General features: G+C 36.4%; 1 protein-coding gene across 4 annotated transcripts in view; it reads left to right on the top strand.

The window, feature by feature from the left end:
- Positions 1-18,727, top strand: part of LRBA (LPS responsive beige-like anchor protein) — a 375,341-nt gene that overhangs the window by 101,319 nt on the left and 255,295 nt on the right. For all 4 annotated transcript variants that reach the window (XM_042049819.1, XM_042049817.1, XM_042049818.1 and 1 more), the window contains one exon: positions 1,284-1,345. In XM_042049819.1, the coding sequence (XP_041905753.1) occupies positions 1,284-1,345 (62 nt within the window). The remainder of the gene's footprint in view (positions 1-1,283; positions 1,346-18,727) is intronic.

Here is an 18,727-nt window from a genome sequence, read left to right as displayed (position 1 = left end):
TGACCTGTATTTGCACTAACAGATCTAGTTTCTTCCTAGGGAATTAAAGTTCTTCTAAAAACATTTTTGAAACTACTCATTTCTTGTATTAGGGCAATCATCCTGTTTGTATGCTGAATATGAACATTGTCAGAAACACAGAGTATCAAACACTGCTAAGTGTTTTACTGAAGACTGCTGATATCAAAGCTGAGACTTCATTAAACTTCACAAATTAAAGTTAGTTTAGGAATTTAGCTTGCTTACCATTTGAGATAGGAAGAAATGGAAGGAAGAAGTGTATGAATTGCTTTCTGTGAGACTCAAAAAGATGGGTTTCTACTTTTGTAGGCATCCTTTTAGCTGATAAACATTTTAATGGAAGCTGCCCTGTGAACAAATTTATTTCATTCATTTAATAAGAAAAACCAGAAATGCAGTTTTTCTCAAAGATTTATTTTCTAGGGAAGTAAATATCCCATTTTAGTTACATTTTTTCTTCTCTGAAGAGAAAACATAATCTGGTTCAAAGTATTTTGACTGTAGTATAGTTATATGCATGGATAGATGAGTATTTCATAAATGGGGTGAGCAAGAAAAAGCAGGATAATGGTTGGGCATGTATGAACTGTCTGGACAAAAATAAACACACAAAACCAGTTTTTGGGCCTAAACCCCAGTTATAGACAAACCCAAACCAAAATACGAATACAAGTAATAATACTCAAATTAGTTTATAAACAACCGAAAATATATAATAGGTTACTGCTTGCACTTCTGCTTAGGTTTAGTGTGGGGTTAAGGGTCAAAGTACTAATAAGAGTGTTTGGGATGTCTGCTGCCATGAAACAAAATGGAAACTTGATTGATAGCTGGGGGCTGAAAGGAGAACGCGCAATGGAGAAAGCAGAGGTCATAAAGCCATTTCCCTTCTCTGCATATATAATGACCCAATCCTTCGAGAAATAGCAAAATGTAGATACAGTGGATTAATATAACATATGTTAACCACACTTCTGATCATTTTGACATGCCAGTGTTTATGAAACCGTGAATAATAGGAGTAAGAATTAGTATTAGCGGCTTCTTTAAGATGGTAGGCATGGAATTTATGATTTCCCTCTCACATACGTACTTTTATTTTGTGCTGATAAAGTACAAAATTGAATGGAAGTGGCATGAAAGTTTCAGTGCTCTTTTGTTTGTCAAAATGCTTCTAATCTATTGCACTTCAGAATAGTTTGTGTTAATAGCTGGTGCCATTTAAGCATGCGTTTATGTGTCCTGTTTTTTTCCTTTTGTAGGTCTTGTGTGCATGAAATCGAGCAGTTCAGTTGTGGAGCTGGTGATGCTCCTTTGCTCTCAGGTGAGATTTAAGTAACAATGTCTGAAATTGCTCTGTTTGAACACAATGGAAATTACAGATAAAATTTTACTTTAAGTTCATGTGTAATAGGTAAAAAGATAATGTTCAAGGCCTTTTGATTAAAAAAATGGTAGTAATTGTGTCTATTCAAGTGGGGTTTTGTTACCTTGCTCTTGAGCATTTACGTAACCTTGAAGATGGTGTGCCTACGTAATTCTGTGCTGTCATTTTTGTAAGATGAGATAAGATCAATAAAATATTAAAGAAACAGATTGATTTCTGCATCTTGACATGCTGAATCCTCTGGGATAAATAGAATTTTTCCTTTTGTGTAGAGGTTATGAAATGAGTGATAAATACTTTTGAAACCCTGTCATTCCTAATTGATTTGACAAGTACTAAGGATTTGAGAAAAATTTAAGAAAGCGACCCTGGTTGTCATCAGTTTGGGACATTCTACATTCCTAAGGGCAAAGTGATTTTAGATATGCAAGAACTTGAGAATTGCCTGTTCCTGTCGTTCAAGAAGAGACAGTGCCTAAGGAACTTTCTTAAAATTGTATGTGCTGTATTAATTGGATTTTTTGGGGGGGTTCTTTCTTTCTTTTTTTTTTTTTTTTTTTGTAATTAAATGGAAGACTGTTTTTATTGAGCCTTTCTTTTGGTGCCTTAAAATTATACCTTTCTGGTAGTAAATTCCCCTACTTAAAACTTTAAAATAGCCTTTTTTAATGGGAATGGTATTGGTCTAGAGGTCAAGGGTTCTGACCCATTTCAAAACCTTTGACCTTCATTTACAACCCCTATGGTTTGCTTGCCTGACGAATAAGGATAATGCAAAATTAATGTTTCTTCACATCGATTTATTCATTTTAGTGCCTATATTGCCAAATTTATTTAGAGTGTGCTGATAGACATTTCATGAATACAAATGAAAGAATCATAGAAGGTGTGAAAAATCGATAGTCTACATTGTCAATAAAGTGCAATAAGAACAATTACTTCTGGAGATTACACCTAATAGATTTTACAATGACCTAGTGAAGAGTAGTTACGTTTTCTAGTGAAGTTATTATTAATGAATGTAAGCAGAACTTGGCTCATCTAGTTTTCCATTTTCCTCAGGAAATACAGTATCGTTTTACCCTGAAAGGAATTTAATATTCCTTATGGAACTTTAGGAATTTAGAGATTGTTATTTTACATATGGCAATACTGGAAGTGAACATTGTTCACAACTTCTAGAATATGAACTTGCAGCTGATTTAAATTAGAAAAGAATCTTTGCTATCAAGAAATCCATATAACAAATTTTACTGTTCATTCAGGAATGTGTTAAAGTAAAAACTAATCCAACTATTAAATGTGTGTCTGACAATTTGGTATTACCATTTAAAAAAAATTAGTTTTTGGTTTCCATGCTGCTAGTATCAATAATTAGTGCTTGACCTTTCCCTTTTTTTTTGGTGTGGTAATCTAATCTTTCTTAAAATCATGTTGTGCTCTGTACTGTACGTCACTTGTTTGGTTTTGGGAAGTGGAAAGGATAAGGAATAAATGACGTGCTCTAATGCATCTATTTGTCATATGTGTCACAATGCCACTTAATGCTAATCTAATCAAATTGAAGCTACCGTGATTGCTTAGCAGTGCACGTTGCACAGGCTGAGGTGGTTCTTTGCAGAGTAGTAGAAATAAACCAATAAAGTCACAAAGACCTCAAAGTCTTTTTAAAGTTACATAGCAGCTGTAATTTTTGGCAGAATATGAAAAATGATGTGAGAAATGAATCTAAAATTAGCTCCAGATGTATACAGATTGTTCTGGGGTGATAATTACATTTTTCACTTTGAATTTTCCTAATTCAAAGAGGTCAGCATGGCAATCACAGAAGTGATTTATTTTGTTAAGAAGTGAACTGTCTTTTGCTACATGAAAGCTTGAGAGATATGAAATTGAATTTCAAGCCGACATTTTACAGATACTGGGAGGAGATGGGGTTGAGCTTGATTGATTTTTTCTTTTTTTTCCCCCCCTTCTTTTTATTTTCTTTTTTTGCCCACAAGATAGGGTGGGAAATGAAGTGATATCCTTTTGCTAAAATTTTAATTAATTTTTAAGAGGAGATGGAGAGGATGCAGTGCCAAAGATCAAAAGATCAGGTCAAAAAACAGTTTTTAATCACATAAATAATGTGGTATAGTTACGAAGTAAGTATCTGCAAATTTGATTTAAAACTTCACAAATTTGTCAGCCATCATTTTATGAAATTGAAAGATTGCTCTGATTAATCTTTGGTGCTTTTTATGATAACCTCTTCTCAAAATTCATTTTAAACATTGTAGATATGATGTAAGTGCTTGGATTGTTTTTCTGAAGCACCTGACATTTTTCTGATGTTCATTTAGATCTATGGCTGAATTATGCTTTTTCTTCCTCAGAAGTGGAAAATGGAATAATAAGATCCTACAATTTTTTCATAAAATTGTGACAATAAAGCTCTTTAATAGGTGAGGTGATTTAAAAAAAAACTCAAGTGGTACCATTCTCTGAAACTATTTGTGACACCTGGTTAATTTCTTTTCTCATTTAAAATTAATGTATTTAGGCGTATGGAAAAAGACCCTTGTTTTGTGGTTTTGTGTTTGCATGTTGATGTATTGATTTCTGTTTAACACAAGGTAAAAAGAGAAACAGGTGGTTTGAGAGACAGACAAAAGGCTTTTTCTAAGGCAAAAACAGTTGTGTTTTGTGATAGACATGCTACATTTTGAGACTTGTCTCTGTGTGTGTACTTACATTTCTATAAATCTATCAAAACATAAAGAATCCTTCATTTAATATTACTGCAAAGTGTTCCTGCTTATTTGACATTAATATCATTTTTGAAGGAATCGACGTTGCATTCAAGGCCACTTTATAAAAGCGTTGTGTTGCTCATCCTAATTCAGTCTGACACACATTCCAATAACACTACCTCCCTTCTAGGGTTTAAAACTAAATTTATGGCTGACCATTGTGAAGTGCATCATTTAAAAATGGTTTCAACCCAAAACATCTAATAAATAAATAATGTGTATGGCTACTCAGTAGCAGACTTTCCAGACTAGAAATCATTCCATCGGATACTCAACAGTCCACTATCGGAGAGGGCTGTCAGATAAATCTTATAGTAGCTGCATTCATGTCCTGTAAATCACATGTTATTGTCTGAGCCTTCTGCCAGGTCATCTGTTCTTTTCCCATTTATCAGAAATGCATAGAGTACAGTGAACCTAGAAGCACCATCTCGTCTGGCCTGGCATCCTGTCGGGGTAATTAAACCAGATGAAAGAGAGAAGTTCTCTTTCTGTTCTCCCGTCTAAATGAGTGACATCAGGATGTTGGAGGTGCTCATATGCAGTTGTGAGACAAGACTTCTGCATGGGGAAACTGATGTGACCCCTGAAGAAAGCATTTTCATCTAAAAGGGCTCTCTGTCCGTGCCTAAAACTCAAAGGGGCATGGATGAATTGAGTGCGTATCCATAAAGCATAAATGCTACTGTGCTTCCTTTCATTTGTCAGATATTTTCTTGAAATACATGACTGAGTAGGAAAAACTATGGTCTTCCCTCCTCTTTCATGAAAGGATTAAAAATATTTATTTGTTGCTCACGTGCATGAAGCATTTGTCTGATTATTGTAGCTCCGAGGTGAAAAGGTACTAAATGGGTGAGATAGGTTCCATAATTTTCCTTGATGCCTTTGAATTTACAGAATTTCTGGCACTTGAAAGATGCTGCTTTCTGTAGTAAATCAAATGAATCAACTGAATCATCAGTGGAGTATGCGGTAAAGAACTAATTAGGTGGCTCTTCTCAGATTCATCTTTGACTTAAGAGCGTAATGTTCTAGACTATAAAATAAACCTCCACTAACTGCTTCAAACACTGTTCAGCTCTTGGATAATTTTCTAAAATTGGTGGAATGCCACCCAACCTATTTAAAAGGTTACAATTGAAAATCAATGAATACTGCAACAACTTGTATGGCACCACTGCCCACACATGTGCTTGTTCAAGGTGTTCTGATTCTTGGTTCCTCCTTCCTCTATCCAGTGTTTTTTCAAAAGGACTAAAGGCACTTGTAGTGGTTTGGTCCAAAATACTCATTACTGTTTATCTGCTGTGAGATAAGAATTAGGAGAAATGCAAAACAGGCACCAAACTTGAAAGAATATGAAGAAGTTTATTAACAGACCTAAAAGAAGAAAAAAAATTATACCACCTTCAGAACTCTCCTCCTCCCCCCACCTTCCTCCCTTCTCCCACTGACAATGTGAAAAGACAACCCTTAAGATGTTCAGTCTGTTTACCACTTCCATAATAACCTTGTTCAGTCCATTTAGAAAGAGAAGTCTCTTCTTGCTCATGCTATGAAAACATTATCACAACGAGACAGCCGCCCACTTCCAAATATTGTTCAGTCCATTTAGGAAGAGGAGTCTCTGCCTGCGTGTGAGTCCTTTCCCCCGACTTGCAGCTTTTCCCGCAACTGCTTTCGAGGGTCCACTCTTGAAGATTTTTGGGGTACAATTTTAAGGTTGAGCCGTTCAGAAACAAAAACAGAGGCCCTTCTCCTTCCCTGGAAGCAAAGGGTCTTCATCATCTTCATCGTTAGGACTATCTCTGGGAGCATCTCTAGGAACTGAGGTTTTCTCCTTTCCCGTTTGGAGCAAAAGTCCTCATCTGGTTCATCTCTCCCTGTCCAAACTTCTCATGAAATTACACCTGTGTCAGCATCTGCCTATCTCAGCACAGGTGCTTTTGCTCACGAGTTGAACACTCCACCCCCCATATCTTCATGAAATTACAATGGGATACTCTGATATATCATAGCTTCACAACAGAATTTCAGCTTTAAGCATCTCCTCTCTCTCTTCCCTCAGGTTTTCAGCTCTTCACAGCAATAAAAGGGTTACTCTCACCTCAGCCTTGCAGCTTTGCAGCTGGAATGTTGAATTTTTCTTATCGCAGTGGAGGGGGGGGGAGAGCCGAGCCGCTCCGGCTGCCCACAGCAAGGCAGTGGGGGGGTTCCACGGCTGGAACTGGTCCATGGCTCCAGGATGGCCGTGGCCCGGCCCGGCCTGGCCCAGGCAGGGCCTGGCCGGGCCCGCTGGCCCCCACACGGGGCCTGCAGCCACTTGTCCCAGCGCCGGAAACGAGAGAGCCTGGAGGGGGAGTTTGCCTATTCTTAAATGTGGATCACAGAGGTGATCACAACTTTAAGTGGCTTAGAGAATTGTCCATATTCAAACTGGCCAGCTGATAGGTTCTATCAGTTCCCAGAGGAAACTGTAAGCACCCCTTAGCAAGGACGTCCCTTCACTGACTATGCTTGCTAACCTATGACAGCACTCTTGATAGCTGATGGCATATGTAAAACCAAGACCAATGTTTCAATACATTTAATCTCTAGATATTTTGTCTTCTGGAAATATTAGTATGATATATTGCAATACAACTATGTAACTATTAGATGTATATTGGGCCTTGATAAAGTATATCTTTCATGGGGAGATTGAAGAGGGAAGTATAAACCCTAATACTCCAAATTTTTTTTGTGGGCAGAGGTAGCATCTCCTCATACGGCCCAATTAAATATAATTATGGTTGAACATATCATGTGCAGCTCTGACAGTTTTTGGAGGTTTACATGTGCATTTTAAAAATACAGCAGAGGCTGATTAGTAGTATTAAAACAGATAAAAATTGCACTGTGGAAGTTGTTCTTACTACCCTTACAGGCAAACTTCGGATCTTCAGCTCTTTTTCTTTTTTCTTGTCTAATTTAGTTATCACTGCTTAAGTGGTGAAGTTTTTGCCACAGGTATTTCTTTAGCATGATATTTCATATACTACTGAATCCTTTTGCTGGCAGATTCTGGTGCTTATAAAGAAGTCAGTGTGCATCTCTTGCATGGGCAGCATCTTGGTTGTCTCATCTCTCTTACTTTGATAAAGAATCCTAACTGAGCAATACCAACATGTTCCATGCATCCCTACAAACTATATGATACCATTATTTTCCCTAAGGAAGAGCAATAGTAGTTACAATTAGGATTTTTTTCAGCAGAAATTTTTCATACCCTCCTTCCTCTTCCATCCCATTGCTTAGTGTTTGTGGAATGCAGTGGGATCTCCAGGCTTTATGAGTATCCTCTGCTCAGAAAAAAAGCTTTGTATCAATGATCCAAGTTCATTACCTCAGGAATGGATTTCTGCAATGTGTTCTAAAATGTGGCAAGCCTTTGAATTGCTTGGAGATTTCAGTTGATGTAGAAGATGGCAGGTTTTCAGTGTTGGTTGAGAGAACACATTATACTGATGCTCTGTGATCTGCACTGGTTCCTAATTTACTTCTAAGTGCAATTTGATGTGATGGATCACTATAGTGATTGCTATAAAGTTTTAATTGAATGGGCTATAGGTTATCTAAAGACCAATGTCACTCTGACACCATGGCAGTCGAACTCAACGGATTCATCAAAACTCTTTAGCAATATCCTGGTTTAGATATGAAGAGAATAAATGCTGTTTGAATACTTTTTATGTGCCCCAAGTATTAGATGATGACATTTTAATCACAGTAATGTTCTTCCATCGAATCACTTAGTTGTAACAGCTGAAAATAAGTTTAAAAAGGATTTGATAATCCTTTAGATATGTGATTAAAAAAATATATATGTTTTGGCATAAAGGGTAGATTTTATAGGGATTCTGTAAGCTGTCAGGTGATTTTCTATCAACTGTAATACATGCTCTAATTTCCTTTTAAAAGCCATTTAGAAGATATCAGGAGTGGAAAGGTTTTCTTTTTATACAGTGTGAACTTCTGCCAATAGGATCTTTGTCTGTATCAAAGATTAATGTAGCTGTACTTGAGTTAAAAAAAAAAATCCACTTCAGTGATAGATTGCTTTAACAATAAAATGGCTAGAAACATAACTTTATCAGGCAAATGAAAATGATTCAGATCTTAACCCACAAAAATTGAAAAAAGAACTTAGCAAAGTCGAGGAGTTCAGGGGAAGATTTTGCATGAATCATGCCTGTAAGTGTTTGCCTTCTGCCTTGTATTGCTAGTTTTCCTTGAAATGTTGTGCCAGAAACTTTATAGTGCACTTTGTTTTGTTTTTTGCTTCTATGCTTTTGAAGAATTTGAAGATTGGAAGAATATTTGCTAGCCTAGCTTTTTGTAGAGATGAGGTGACTGTGGAAGGGAGAATATTCAAGATCATCTTACTCTACTGTGGATTATTTAGATTGTTAAAATGTTCAGATCTGCTTCATACCAAGTGGATCCAGGCACATTAATAAAACTGTGTAAATCTTAACATTTGAAAACATGGGATTGGCAAGCATGTTATTAATTGTTATGCAAGTAGCAGTAGGGACACTTCTACTGCAGTTTAGTAACAAGTATTACATGGTCCTTGTTACTGAAAAACAAAATGAAAGGTCTTTATCCTAATCTTCTTTTGGATGCTCCTGGTTGGAATGTAGTTGGGAAATACCCGCTGAGTTTTACGTATAGTGCTACTTATGATATTTGAAGAGATTTTACGTTATAAACTGTTTTCTCCTCAAAAAATCTTGTTATTCTTTTCCCCCCACAATATATATTTTAATCTACAGTGGTTTAGTTTTGCAGGATGGAGACTGTGGTCAGAGCTAGGGAGAGGCAAAGGTAGATCCCACAGTAGTCAGTTGTCATGCTATCAGAGTATTCTCCTGGGACAGAAGAGATTGAAGTTCAATTAATGTTTCATGTAACATTTGTTATCACCAGGTAGAATAATCTGTCTGAAAAGTTTCAACATATCTTCACAAAGTAGCTAATAGTCCAGGAGCTCAAGGGCATTCAGGAGTCATGTGGAAGAGTCCAGTTTTGAAAGAAATTAAGTTCTCTCAATCTGTAAAAGATTGATTCACCTGTGTTGTCCTCAATTGGCATTTCCTTTTTTTTTTTGTTGTGATATATGAAGACATCAGTTCTCTTCTGTAGAGTCTTGGGGATAAAATGTAAGGTTTCTGCATTCTCCTGCATTGCAAGACACTTGATATAAGCACAGTCAGCTGTTTGGCTAGTGGTCAGCAGGATTAACTCTGGAGAGAGTGAATCAAAGTCCTGGAAGGTGTGGGTGGGCACTGGCTGTGGCATCCAGACTCATTAAATGTGGTCCTTTGCTGTTTGGATTTTAGATACTGTTTTGTCAGTAAGTTTCCTTCTAACAAAACAGAAGGTTACGTTACCAAATCTGTTCCCTGGATTGCCTGGGTTCTCCCTTACACTGATATATCTGGGGTTTTATGCATAGTGTAACTTCTTTCCTTCCTGAGTGGGAGGTTTTCTTCCATCTCTGAAACCTGAGGATTTCAGTTCGGGTGCTGAAAACATATATTGACAATTTTCATGATTGGTATTTGTCACTGAGGAGAGTAGTTGGAATAATTACAAATGGATTACATGTACTATGGATATTTTGTTGCTTGCTTCGTTGAACTATGTTATACATTTGAAGTGTCTGAAACTGAAGATCAGATTGGTAGATAACTGTCTGAAGTGCAAATCTGATGAGATTGAAATAAATGGAAACAGCTGGGAAAACCTTTCCTTTGAACTGGAGTATGTTGAAATTACATTTAAATTAGCTGCATATATTTTTTTTCCGTCTGACTTAAGCAAGATGTAAATTTTGTTTCTCCAGAACTAGATTATTGTAATATATTCTGTGTGAAACCCCAGGGTAATGTAGAAGTTGTCTGTTGGAACTTCCTCCCTATTCTGATATCCTGTTGCTTTCTAAATTGTTTGAGAGTTTAATTGCCTATACTTGCCTGTTGAGTGCCATGGAATTGCTTGGAGAGCACCCTAACATGTTTAAGTGGGAGTTTCTTTCAAACTCCTATTCTTAAAATTGCCAAGGTTTACACTTCACTACATAAAGATCTGCTTGAAATCTGTCTTTTTCCTTAGGTGTAGTTGCTGGCCTGAGGAATGTTGTGCTTTTTGTATGGCTTATAGATAGGCCATTTAAAATGTCTGTGTCCAACATTGGCTAAATTTTAGAGACATTAATTGTGATAGACTCATGCAAGAAACAATATGCCATGAAGTGAATGGATGTATATTGTCAGTTTGCTTAGTAGAAATCAAAGACGTTTGTAACTTTGCTTTTGCCTTAAGCGTGAAAATAGGTTGGAATGAATTGAGAATTATTTGCCAATACTGCATGAATAATAAGTGACCTTTTCTACACTTAGTGATGCAATAAGCACTTGGTAGTTGTATCCTGGCAGGTAGTAGTCTCAGTAGTTAAAATGTGTTTGCTTTATCTCCTTATATCTTTCCATAATACTTAGTCTAGGAGGATGTTTTAAGGGTTTGCTCATTTTCCAGTTTGGAGATGAAATGTATGACGTGGGATTTTAAGATGAGCAAGAACTAGTGGTCTTTGGTTTATGCTACACAACTGCTTTCCAGGAAGGAATTGTGAGCTTTGTGGTTTTGAACAAAAATTTAAAAAATACACTTGTATGAAAAAAACGTCAAGAGGGCTCCTATATATTAGACTAAGAAAGCATGTAGAAAGGTACAAGCAGATAGGTGTAGTAAAGCTATGACATTTGTGTTTGGAGTGATGTGAAGCATTGTTTCTTGTGACAATCCACTTTGAGGATTCAATGGGACTTGCAGGCTTTGGGTAGAGAAATGGATAAAAGATGGGGTTAAAAACCACAAAACCATTCTTAGAAACAGTTTACCACTGGAGTGGAGAGAGATGAACTTTCCTAAGTTGTTCTTACTGAAACAGAATTCTGTGGCAAAAGTCAGGATTTTTCCTCCCTGATTTTCTTTTTTTTTGAAGTAAAGTCTTTAGTGGTTCTATAGATTTCTCATATATTATCAGCTCATTTGAAGAAAAATTCTCTCATGAGTTAGAAAGTATTTGCATTTGGTCAAGAAATTCAGGACATGGTGTGAGTTTAATGGAAAACACACCTTCTACAGCTAAAAATACTAGCCCTTTAAGCTGTGTTGCTGTAATTTGTTTGATTAATGTATACGTTTTTATGTCTAGGGAGGAGAGTGGATTGTCTAATGTAAATGTGAATCTTGGGAGTGGGATAGGGGAACAGGACAGCTTCATTTCTATTAATGTACAGTGCTGCAGATGTTCAAAACCAAGGGAACATAATTTAGCTACAGAAGGAAGACTTTTCTGAAGAAAAAAGGCATCCTGTTGCTTCACCAGCACACTAGGACTTAAAAAAACACCACCATTTAAGGTGAGTTTTGTGCAGAGAGAGCACACCCTGTGGCTTGGCAGTCTAGTCAGAAGGATGATACCACGCTGACTTTATAACTAGATCTTTGAACAATATTCTCATGGGTGGTAAATGCAAAACAAAGTAATATCAACTGGCACTTAATTCTGTGAGCTCCCTGCTGGTGGGGCTCTGCACTGAAATGGAACTCTTCCTGACAGGAAGTCAGCCGCGAAGTGTGGAGACCTCTGAAAATAAAGTGTGCTTTAATTTGACACCCTGCTGTTTTACAGCTAGTCTGTTTAATTTGAGACTATAGAAAGAGAGTTAGTGCAGGGGAGGGGTATGAGATTATGGAAAGTTCAGTGAGCAGCAATGCTTGTTGCTGATTTAATACTAATTACAAATATGGGAACTTTTTTGTTCGTGTTAATAAACCAAATAATGTGTCTCTGTTTCCAAGCAAAACTGCTTGGGGAACTCAGGATCTGGGGAGCTGTGCTATGTACTGGAAGTTCTACCTGGAGAAACTTTGTGTAGTGGTGCTGTTAAGTTTATTGTCTAACTTGCACTCTTATTTATATGCAGCTGTGCTTTTTGCCTATCTCTGCAAATGGGAAAAAAACCCTACATTTGTCTCATCAAATATTGTTGGCAATGTACTAACTTTTACGTAAATATTTTGCCTTAACTTAAGTGATAAAAATTTGTAATTCAGGTTATGCAGCAATTATGATAGTGGGGTTCATGACTGTTAGGTGTTAGATCCTAGGTCAGAGTCAATTTGATTCAGAAGAAACAGCTGGATTTTTCCAGTGCTCTTTGAATAGTTCCAAAGACATTTATTTCTATTCCTACAACCAAAATGGTTATATTTTTCTTCTGTAAAAATGGCTTGGTGGTGCAGGTAAGGATTTTCAGTGAAAGGAACAGAAAATTATTATTTATCATGTTTATTGTAGTGACAGATGAGAATAGAGCCCTTTGTTGCAACATGTCGTGTATATATTATATTTTGGTGTAAATAAAGACAATAGATGTAGGATGAGGAAGGGAACATGGTATGCAAGTGGAGAGTACTGGAAGAGACATGTTTTTCTGCTATTTTTTTTTTTTCCCAATTGATTTAGCTTCATTTTCTCTAAATCTTTTAAGAAAAGATCTGCATTAGGATAAGATTGCCTAAGGGACTATCAAGGGACAGGTTTGGACATCCTGTGTTATGAGTGAAGAGATGGGATTGGTTTACATGTGTGAATTTCCTTCCCTCAAAAGTAGCAGTGATAGCAGGAATCTTGTTCATCGCGTGCATGCATTCATTATGAGAGCTTAAATAGAAACCAAGCTACATTTGGGGAAAAGGGTAATAGAGAATCATGGAATCATGGAAGGTTTGGGTTGGAAGGGTCCTTAAAGATCATTTAGTTCCAACCCCTCTGCTGTATAAAGGGGCTTATGGTTCCAAAAGCAGTGTTCACCATGTGTAGTATTTCTTTATTAGTTAAATTTATTTATTTGAAGCTAAGAGCATTGAGCAGGAGGGTTGCTGCTATTTGGTGGTGATAATGGATATTGCCATCAGTGGGACCAGTCCAGCACTACTGATGCAACTGTGCAGCACTGAATATGCTGGGATTTTCTTGTTCTTATAATTTGTAGTCTACCTTAAAAGGCATTTTCTTTCCTGTTCAGTGGTTTTGCAAAATCTCAAATTGCAATCCCAGTTAAACAAAAAAGCACTGAAATCAAGGGTCAGTTGTGTTATGCTCCTGCTATTCCTCGATTTGTTTCCTTTGTTCATGAAGATTATGCCGGCACTGCAACTTAATTATTTGGATCTCTTCCCTTTGTTCATCTTATGTTGTTGCTTTCCCTCACGTCTGTTTTTCTGACTCATCTCCTTTGGCTTGAGAGTTTTGTGCTTCACATTGCTTCTTATTTACAGAACTGCTTGGTGCTTTGATTTCGCAGTTAATTTTTAGGATTCCTGTTCCTGTTCTTTCCGAAGCTAGTCTTTCATCTTGGCATTGGAAATAGCCAATGGTTAAAGAATCTGGAGAGGAAACTGCAGTGGAGAAGGTTTGCTGCTAGATGAACTCAAACCTGACCCCTAATTTTGTTTCATGAGGTGTCATGGCAACAGCCTGCTAGTGGGAGAGAGAAAGGGAGAAGCTGCCCAGGGAAATTGGTTCCTCCATCAGAAACTGGGGACCTGAAAGCAGCGATCCACTCATTCATTTTTTTCCCCAGTTTTTCATACTTCTTTGAAACTAGATACAAAAATGAAGTTTATGGGTTTTGATCAGAGAGATGCAGCTTTTATGCTGTGATAATTATTACTGATATGATTTTATTTATGCAGACAGTGATATTTTCATAATTTTATATTAATTTTGGATTCAGTTAAAGTTTTCTTTATTGCTGTTTTGAGAATACTTGTTGTCACCATAAATTATGGCAACTGCAACGTATTTTGAGATTTTTTTGGCTGTGTGTACTTGTTAAATTTGTATGTGCTGTAACATTTTATGTAGCATATCTTTCGTAACAATGCATTTTTTTAGGATAGATGTGCGTCCTTTGTAGAGAAGGCTACAATTGTCACTTTGAGAGTAATCTCATAGCATAAAAGGCATTGTCTGACAAGCTGACAGTTACTTCTGTGGTATTTTTACTGAAGAATCTAGTACTTAAGTGTGTAACTCCAGCTCTACATGTGTATAATTTATTTTCAGAATCTATAAAAGCTTACTGTGACTTGAACTCTAACTTTTAAGTATTGGAATTAAACTCTCATTATAGTTTTAAGCATTTACCACTAACAACATAATACTAGTTTATAGGAAGCTCTGTTTACATGGAGTAACCCACATGGTTAAACAGCAGGGGAGTCTTCTGCTTTTAGTTAAAAACCTGCTGTTTCTGTATGGCTTATTTACTACTTCTTTAATTCTTAATGTAGTGTGCTGTGGAACTGGGCATGCAGAAGTCAGCAAAGAGTTCTGTTTTCTGCGTCTAAGGTTATTACTTGCTGTACAATAATAAAGGCACTATTTTATTGGGTTAGTTGTAATTAGCTTCAGCACTAGGCATTGATATAAATCATTTCTAATCTGTTTTCTTTACATTTTCATTCTTTTAAACTGGTTTAACATAGCTTCTTTCTGTCGTCCTTTTACATGAGGACTAGGGTTGTAATTGCTTTTTTGAATTAGGCTGTTGGAAGCTAATGTGCGTGTTGCTCCAAGAATTGATTAAGGAATGCTAATGAATTTCATATAGCACTTTTAAAAGATTGTAATAAATACTCTCTAGTGGTGATCTGTTATAACATTAGAATTCAATACAGTGTTGTCATGCTGTGCAGCTGGGAAAATAGTTGGTATAAGAAACTTTGATTCGGTTTCATAGTTAAAATAGCAAAGAATTTTGTGGTTATTAATAAAAGAAGTCATATTCCAACTTTTCCCCAGAGTATATTTTATGAAAGTAGCTATCATTATAATAATCTGTGTTCCTGTGTTTGATAAAACAGATCAAAAAATACTGAAACAGTGTTAGTTTTCATTTTTCTGCTTAATGTTTGATACCACGTGGGTCCTGTGCCATTCTGACTGATTTATCAATACACAAGTACTGCAGCATGTTCAGTTGTTCCTCAACAGCACAGGTTTGAAACAAGAATTTGTTCTTTTCAGTCAGTTGTACAACACTGAACGTGTTTGTTTCTTGAATTTCTTCTTTTTTCAGGAGTAGATAATCCCATATGCACAATCTCAGCACACCTTTGTGTATGGTCCATTAGTTTGATATGAGTGTGTTTGGGATATTTTCCCACATCAGTGGGTGTGGTGTTCTACCTTCACTTGAGAAGCTCTCTCATCTAGTTAATTTTTACACAACTTTCTCCTGCAAGACTCATTAAAATTTTCAATACAAAGACTTCAGTTGTGTACTGTCACTGGCGGATTTTTTGACAAAAAGCAATGTCTTTTTTAATGAAATGCCGGCAGTAAATACTTTTTATTATAACTGGGTGTGTTTGATAGTTTTAAAAGTCTTAGAAAAATAATTAGCTCTTTTATATTGTTCTAATGGCAGCCTTGCAAGTTTCCCCTGGAGCAGTCTCTAATGAACAGGCCTTGATTTTTCCAGTTGGGCTTTTAGATTCCCAGAGGACTTGACTTCAGACCTTGAAGGGCAGCAGCTGCCATTTGTCTTGAGCCCGGAGTTGCCAAACAGACAGACCATGTACTAATAGGACACATTTGTACAGCCAGAGAATGTGGGACCCCGATAGAGCCCTAATGATGATCATCTGTTGAGAGCTTGTAGCTGGCCACGGTTAGAGTAACTTTTATCACCCTTATTGAAATCAAAACCTCTGTATTGATTAGTGAGATAGCTTGGCTTGTTACATAGATGCCATGTTAAAGCTTTCATGGAGAAGCCTTTGTTTAAATTTCTGTAAATCCAAGCCTGTTCAATAAGGTTTTTTGCGTGACAAGAGGTTCTGGATTTTTAGGATAATAGTAAATATTTTTGCAAGTTCTCACTTGTTTCAGGATTCAGCAACAGTGGTGATGTTCTGTAGACAAAGGGCCGTGAAAATATTTATTGAAATTATTTTTTTTCTCAGTCAGTTTCTGATAGTTCTTTTTTATTATTTGTTTATGGTTTTTAAATTTTATTAGAGCATACACGTATGTCTGTATATATACTAGATAACTATCTCAAATGTGTTTTCATGTTATTTTTATATTAATTTGTGTCACGTCTTTGCAAAATGTTGCTCTTTTGTAAGTACTTGGCATGTGCTAATTTCGATATTAAATTGCTGCGTGGTTTCTAGATATGATTTCCTATAACTCCATGTTGCTTTTAATTTTTTTCAGTGGAGTTTTGTAGATTAAAATAACTGAAGCATGCCTCAACCTTTAAAAGTAATTTATGTTTGCAGATATTCTGCTTAACATGCAGTCTAACTTTTTTTAATTATGAAGAACCCAGCTGAGATATAATCTACTTTTCACTCTATGTTCTTTATTGCTGAGTTCATTCAAGCCTGTAGTGGATGTGGTGCTGAGAGAGTGCTGACACCAAGTGCAAACACTGCTGAAAAGTTCTTGATAGTTTACTTTAGGCACTTAAAGATTAGTATATCTCTCTATGAACAAGTTTTTCATGCAGATTTGACCTTTACTCTAGGATATAATATGTCTCTTAGTTATATGTTAACACATTTTCCCACCCTGCTCCTTAGTGCTCCATTCATAGTTGTCAGTACCAAAGTCATCCTTCTCCTTTGTTTCATAACCAAAATAAATTATCAAAACTCTACCAGCTTTATGGGAAAGATGGATTAGTGAAGAATTCTCTCTTTTTTGCCTGCTGATGAGCGTGTGTTTCAACTGCTCGATATAATCCTTAACTGTAGAATACGTTAAACTTTTTAGAAGGATGTTTTTATAAGATCCTGGGGAAAATGAATTATTAAGGAGCATGCATGTGTATATATATATAGATATAGATATATATGAATTAGAGCAGCAGAACAGTTTGCTACAGTTGGAAATAGAGCAGTTTTCATCTATTGGAAATGTTTTAAATACTCTGTTCAAGATCCATGGTTAATTGCTTAGCCATCAGAGCAGCTGATAGGTTGGTCTTGCAAATGTTTGTATATACCCTGAAGAACGTATGTTTTGGGGTATTCACAGGATAGTGGAATGGTTTGAGTTCGAATGGACCTTAAAGAACATCTAGGTCCAACACCCCTGCCATAGTCGTTTGAAATATGATTATATTGCTTTACCAAGAGTGTATAGGTGAGGAGCAATATGTCTGTTTGCTGCCCTGCAGGCAAGCACTTCAAGCTAACAAACCAACAAAAATGTGTATCAACAAAATTTTCTTGGCATTTGTTTGAGTGATTACAGTTTAGGAATGGTTGTACTGGGCTAGATAAAGGCTCCACTTTGCTTCTTGTCCTGTCTCCGACTATAGACACAAAGAGATGGTCAAAAAGAATAAAATGGGACTAGTAAGTGTAATACTCTCTTCACTGCTCAGTGTATTTTCTGAATTGGATGCAGTTTCTGTTTATTTAGCCAATATTAATGTATTTATTTTCTTCATGTGTACTTGTTCAGTCTCCTCTTGATCCTGTTGAACTTTTAATCACCATGACATGCTTTTGGTGATAGATTCTTTACACACTGTGTAAAGAACCACCTGCATTGTTTTGAAGCTAGCTCCTACCATCTGCTGCTTGTAGAAAAGGTTTTTTGGGTAAATTTGAGGTTCCTGAAGCATTTGATCTGAACAAGGCTACTCAGAATGCGTAGGAAGCCAACCACAAATGGAAAAAATGACTCTTCAGTAGAGGTGACACTGGAAAAATTTTTAAAGAACTTCACTTATCTGATCATGGCATGTGATTAGAGATATACCTGGCTTTTAAAAAAGGAAATACGAGGATAAAGTAGTGTAAAAGACTTTTAAATGCATCTGAAGGCTACACATAAACATGCACATACACAGATAGCTACACATACGCATGTAGGTGCAATAGAATCAAATGGGATGTACAAGTACTCAAGACTGTTTGCTACCCTATTGTTGCTGGTTATGGTCTAATGCAGGCTGTGGTGTTTTGTATGTCGTGGCCTTTGGTTATAGTCTAACCATATAGTCTATAGTCTGTGCATGTTGTTGGTCTTTGCGTTTCCTAGAAAAAAAGTAAATGTAGTAATTTATGAGTTTTATTAGAGCATTTGGTGCTGTCGTACAACTGATCATTAGTCAGAGTTAATTAAAAAACCCCACTGTAAAATAGATTAAATAACCCCAATATTACTCAAATGGGATAACAGGTCACAATATCAACCTTGAAAGAGATTATTAGTTTCTGAAATGAGGAGTTTAAGACCACTACTGTTCAATGTTTTTGTTTAATGACCCTTGTGCACTCAGTAAGAATGTGCTAATGAAACTTGTTGATGATATAAAATTAAAGCTATAGATGACTGGGATATAATGTTGCTCACTGCAGAGTTGTGCTGCATAGA

The sequence above is a fragment of the Corvus kubaryi genome, unplaced genomic scaffold (genome assembly GCF_017639235.1).
Source record: "Corvus kubaryi isolate FWS band 111438036 unplaced genomic scaffold, C.kubaryi_AGA036_p1.0 71, whole genome shotgun sequence".
NCBI lineage: Eukaryota > Metazoa > Chordata > Aves > Passeriformes > Corvidae > Corvus > Corvus kubaryi.
The sequence above is the reverse complement of the archived record's forward strand: the minus strand, read 5'-3'. Positions and strand labels throughout refer to the sequence as shown.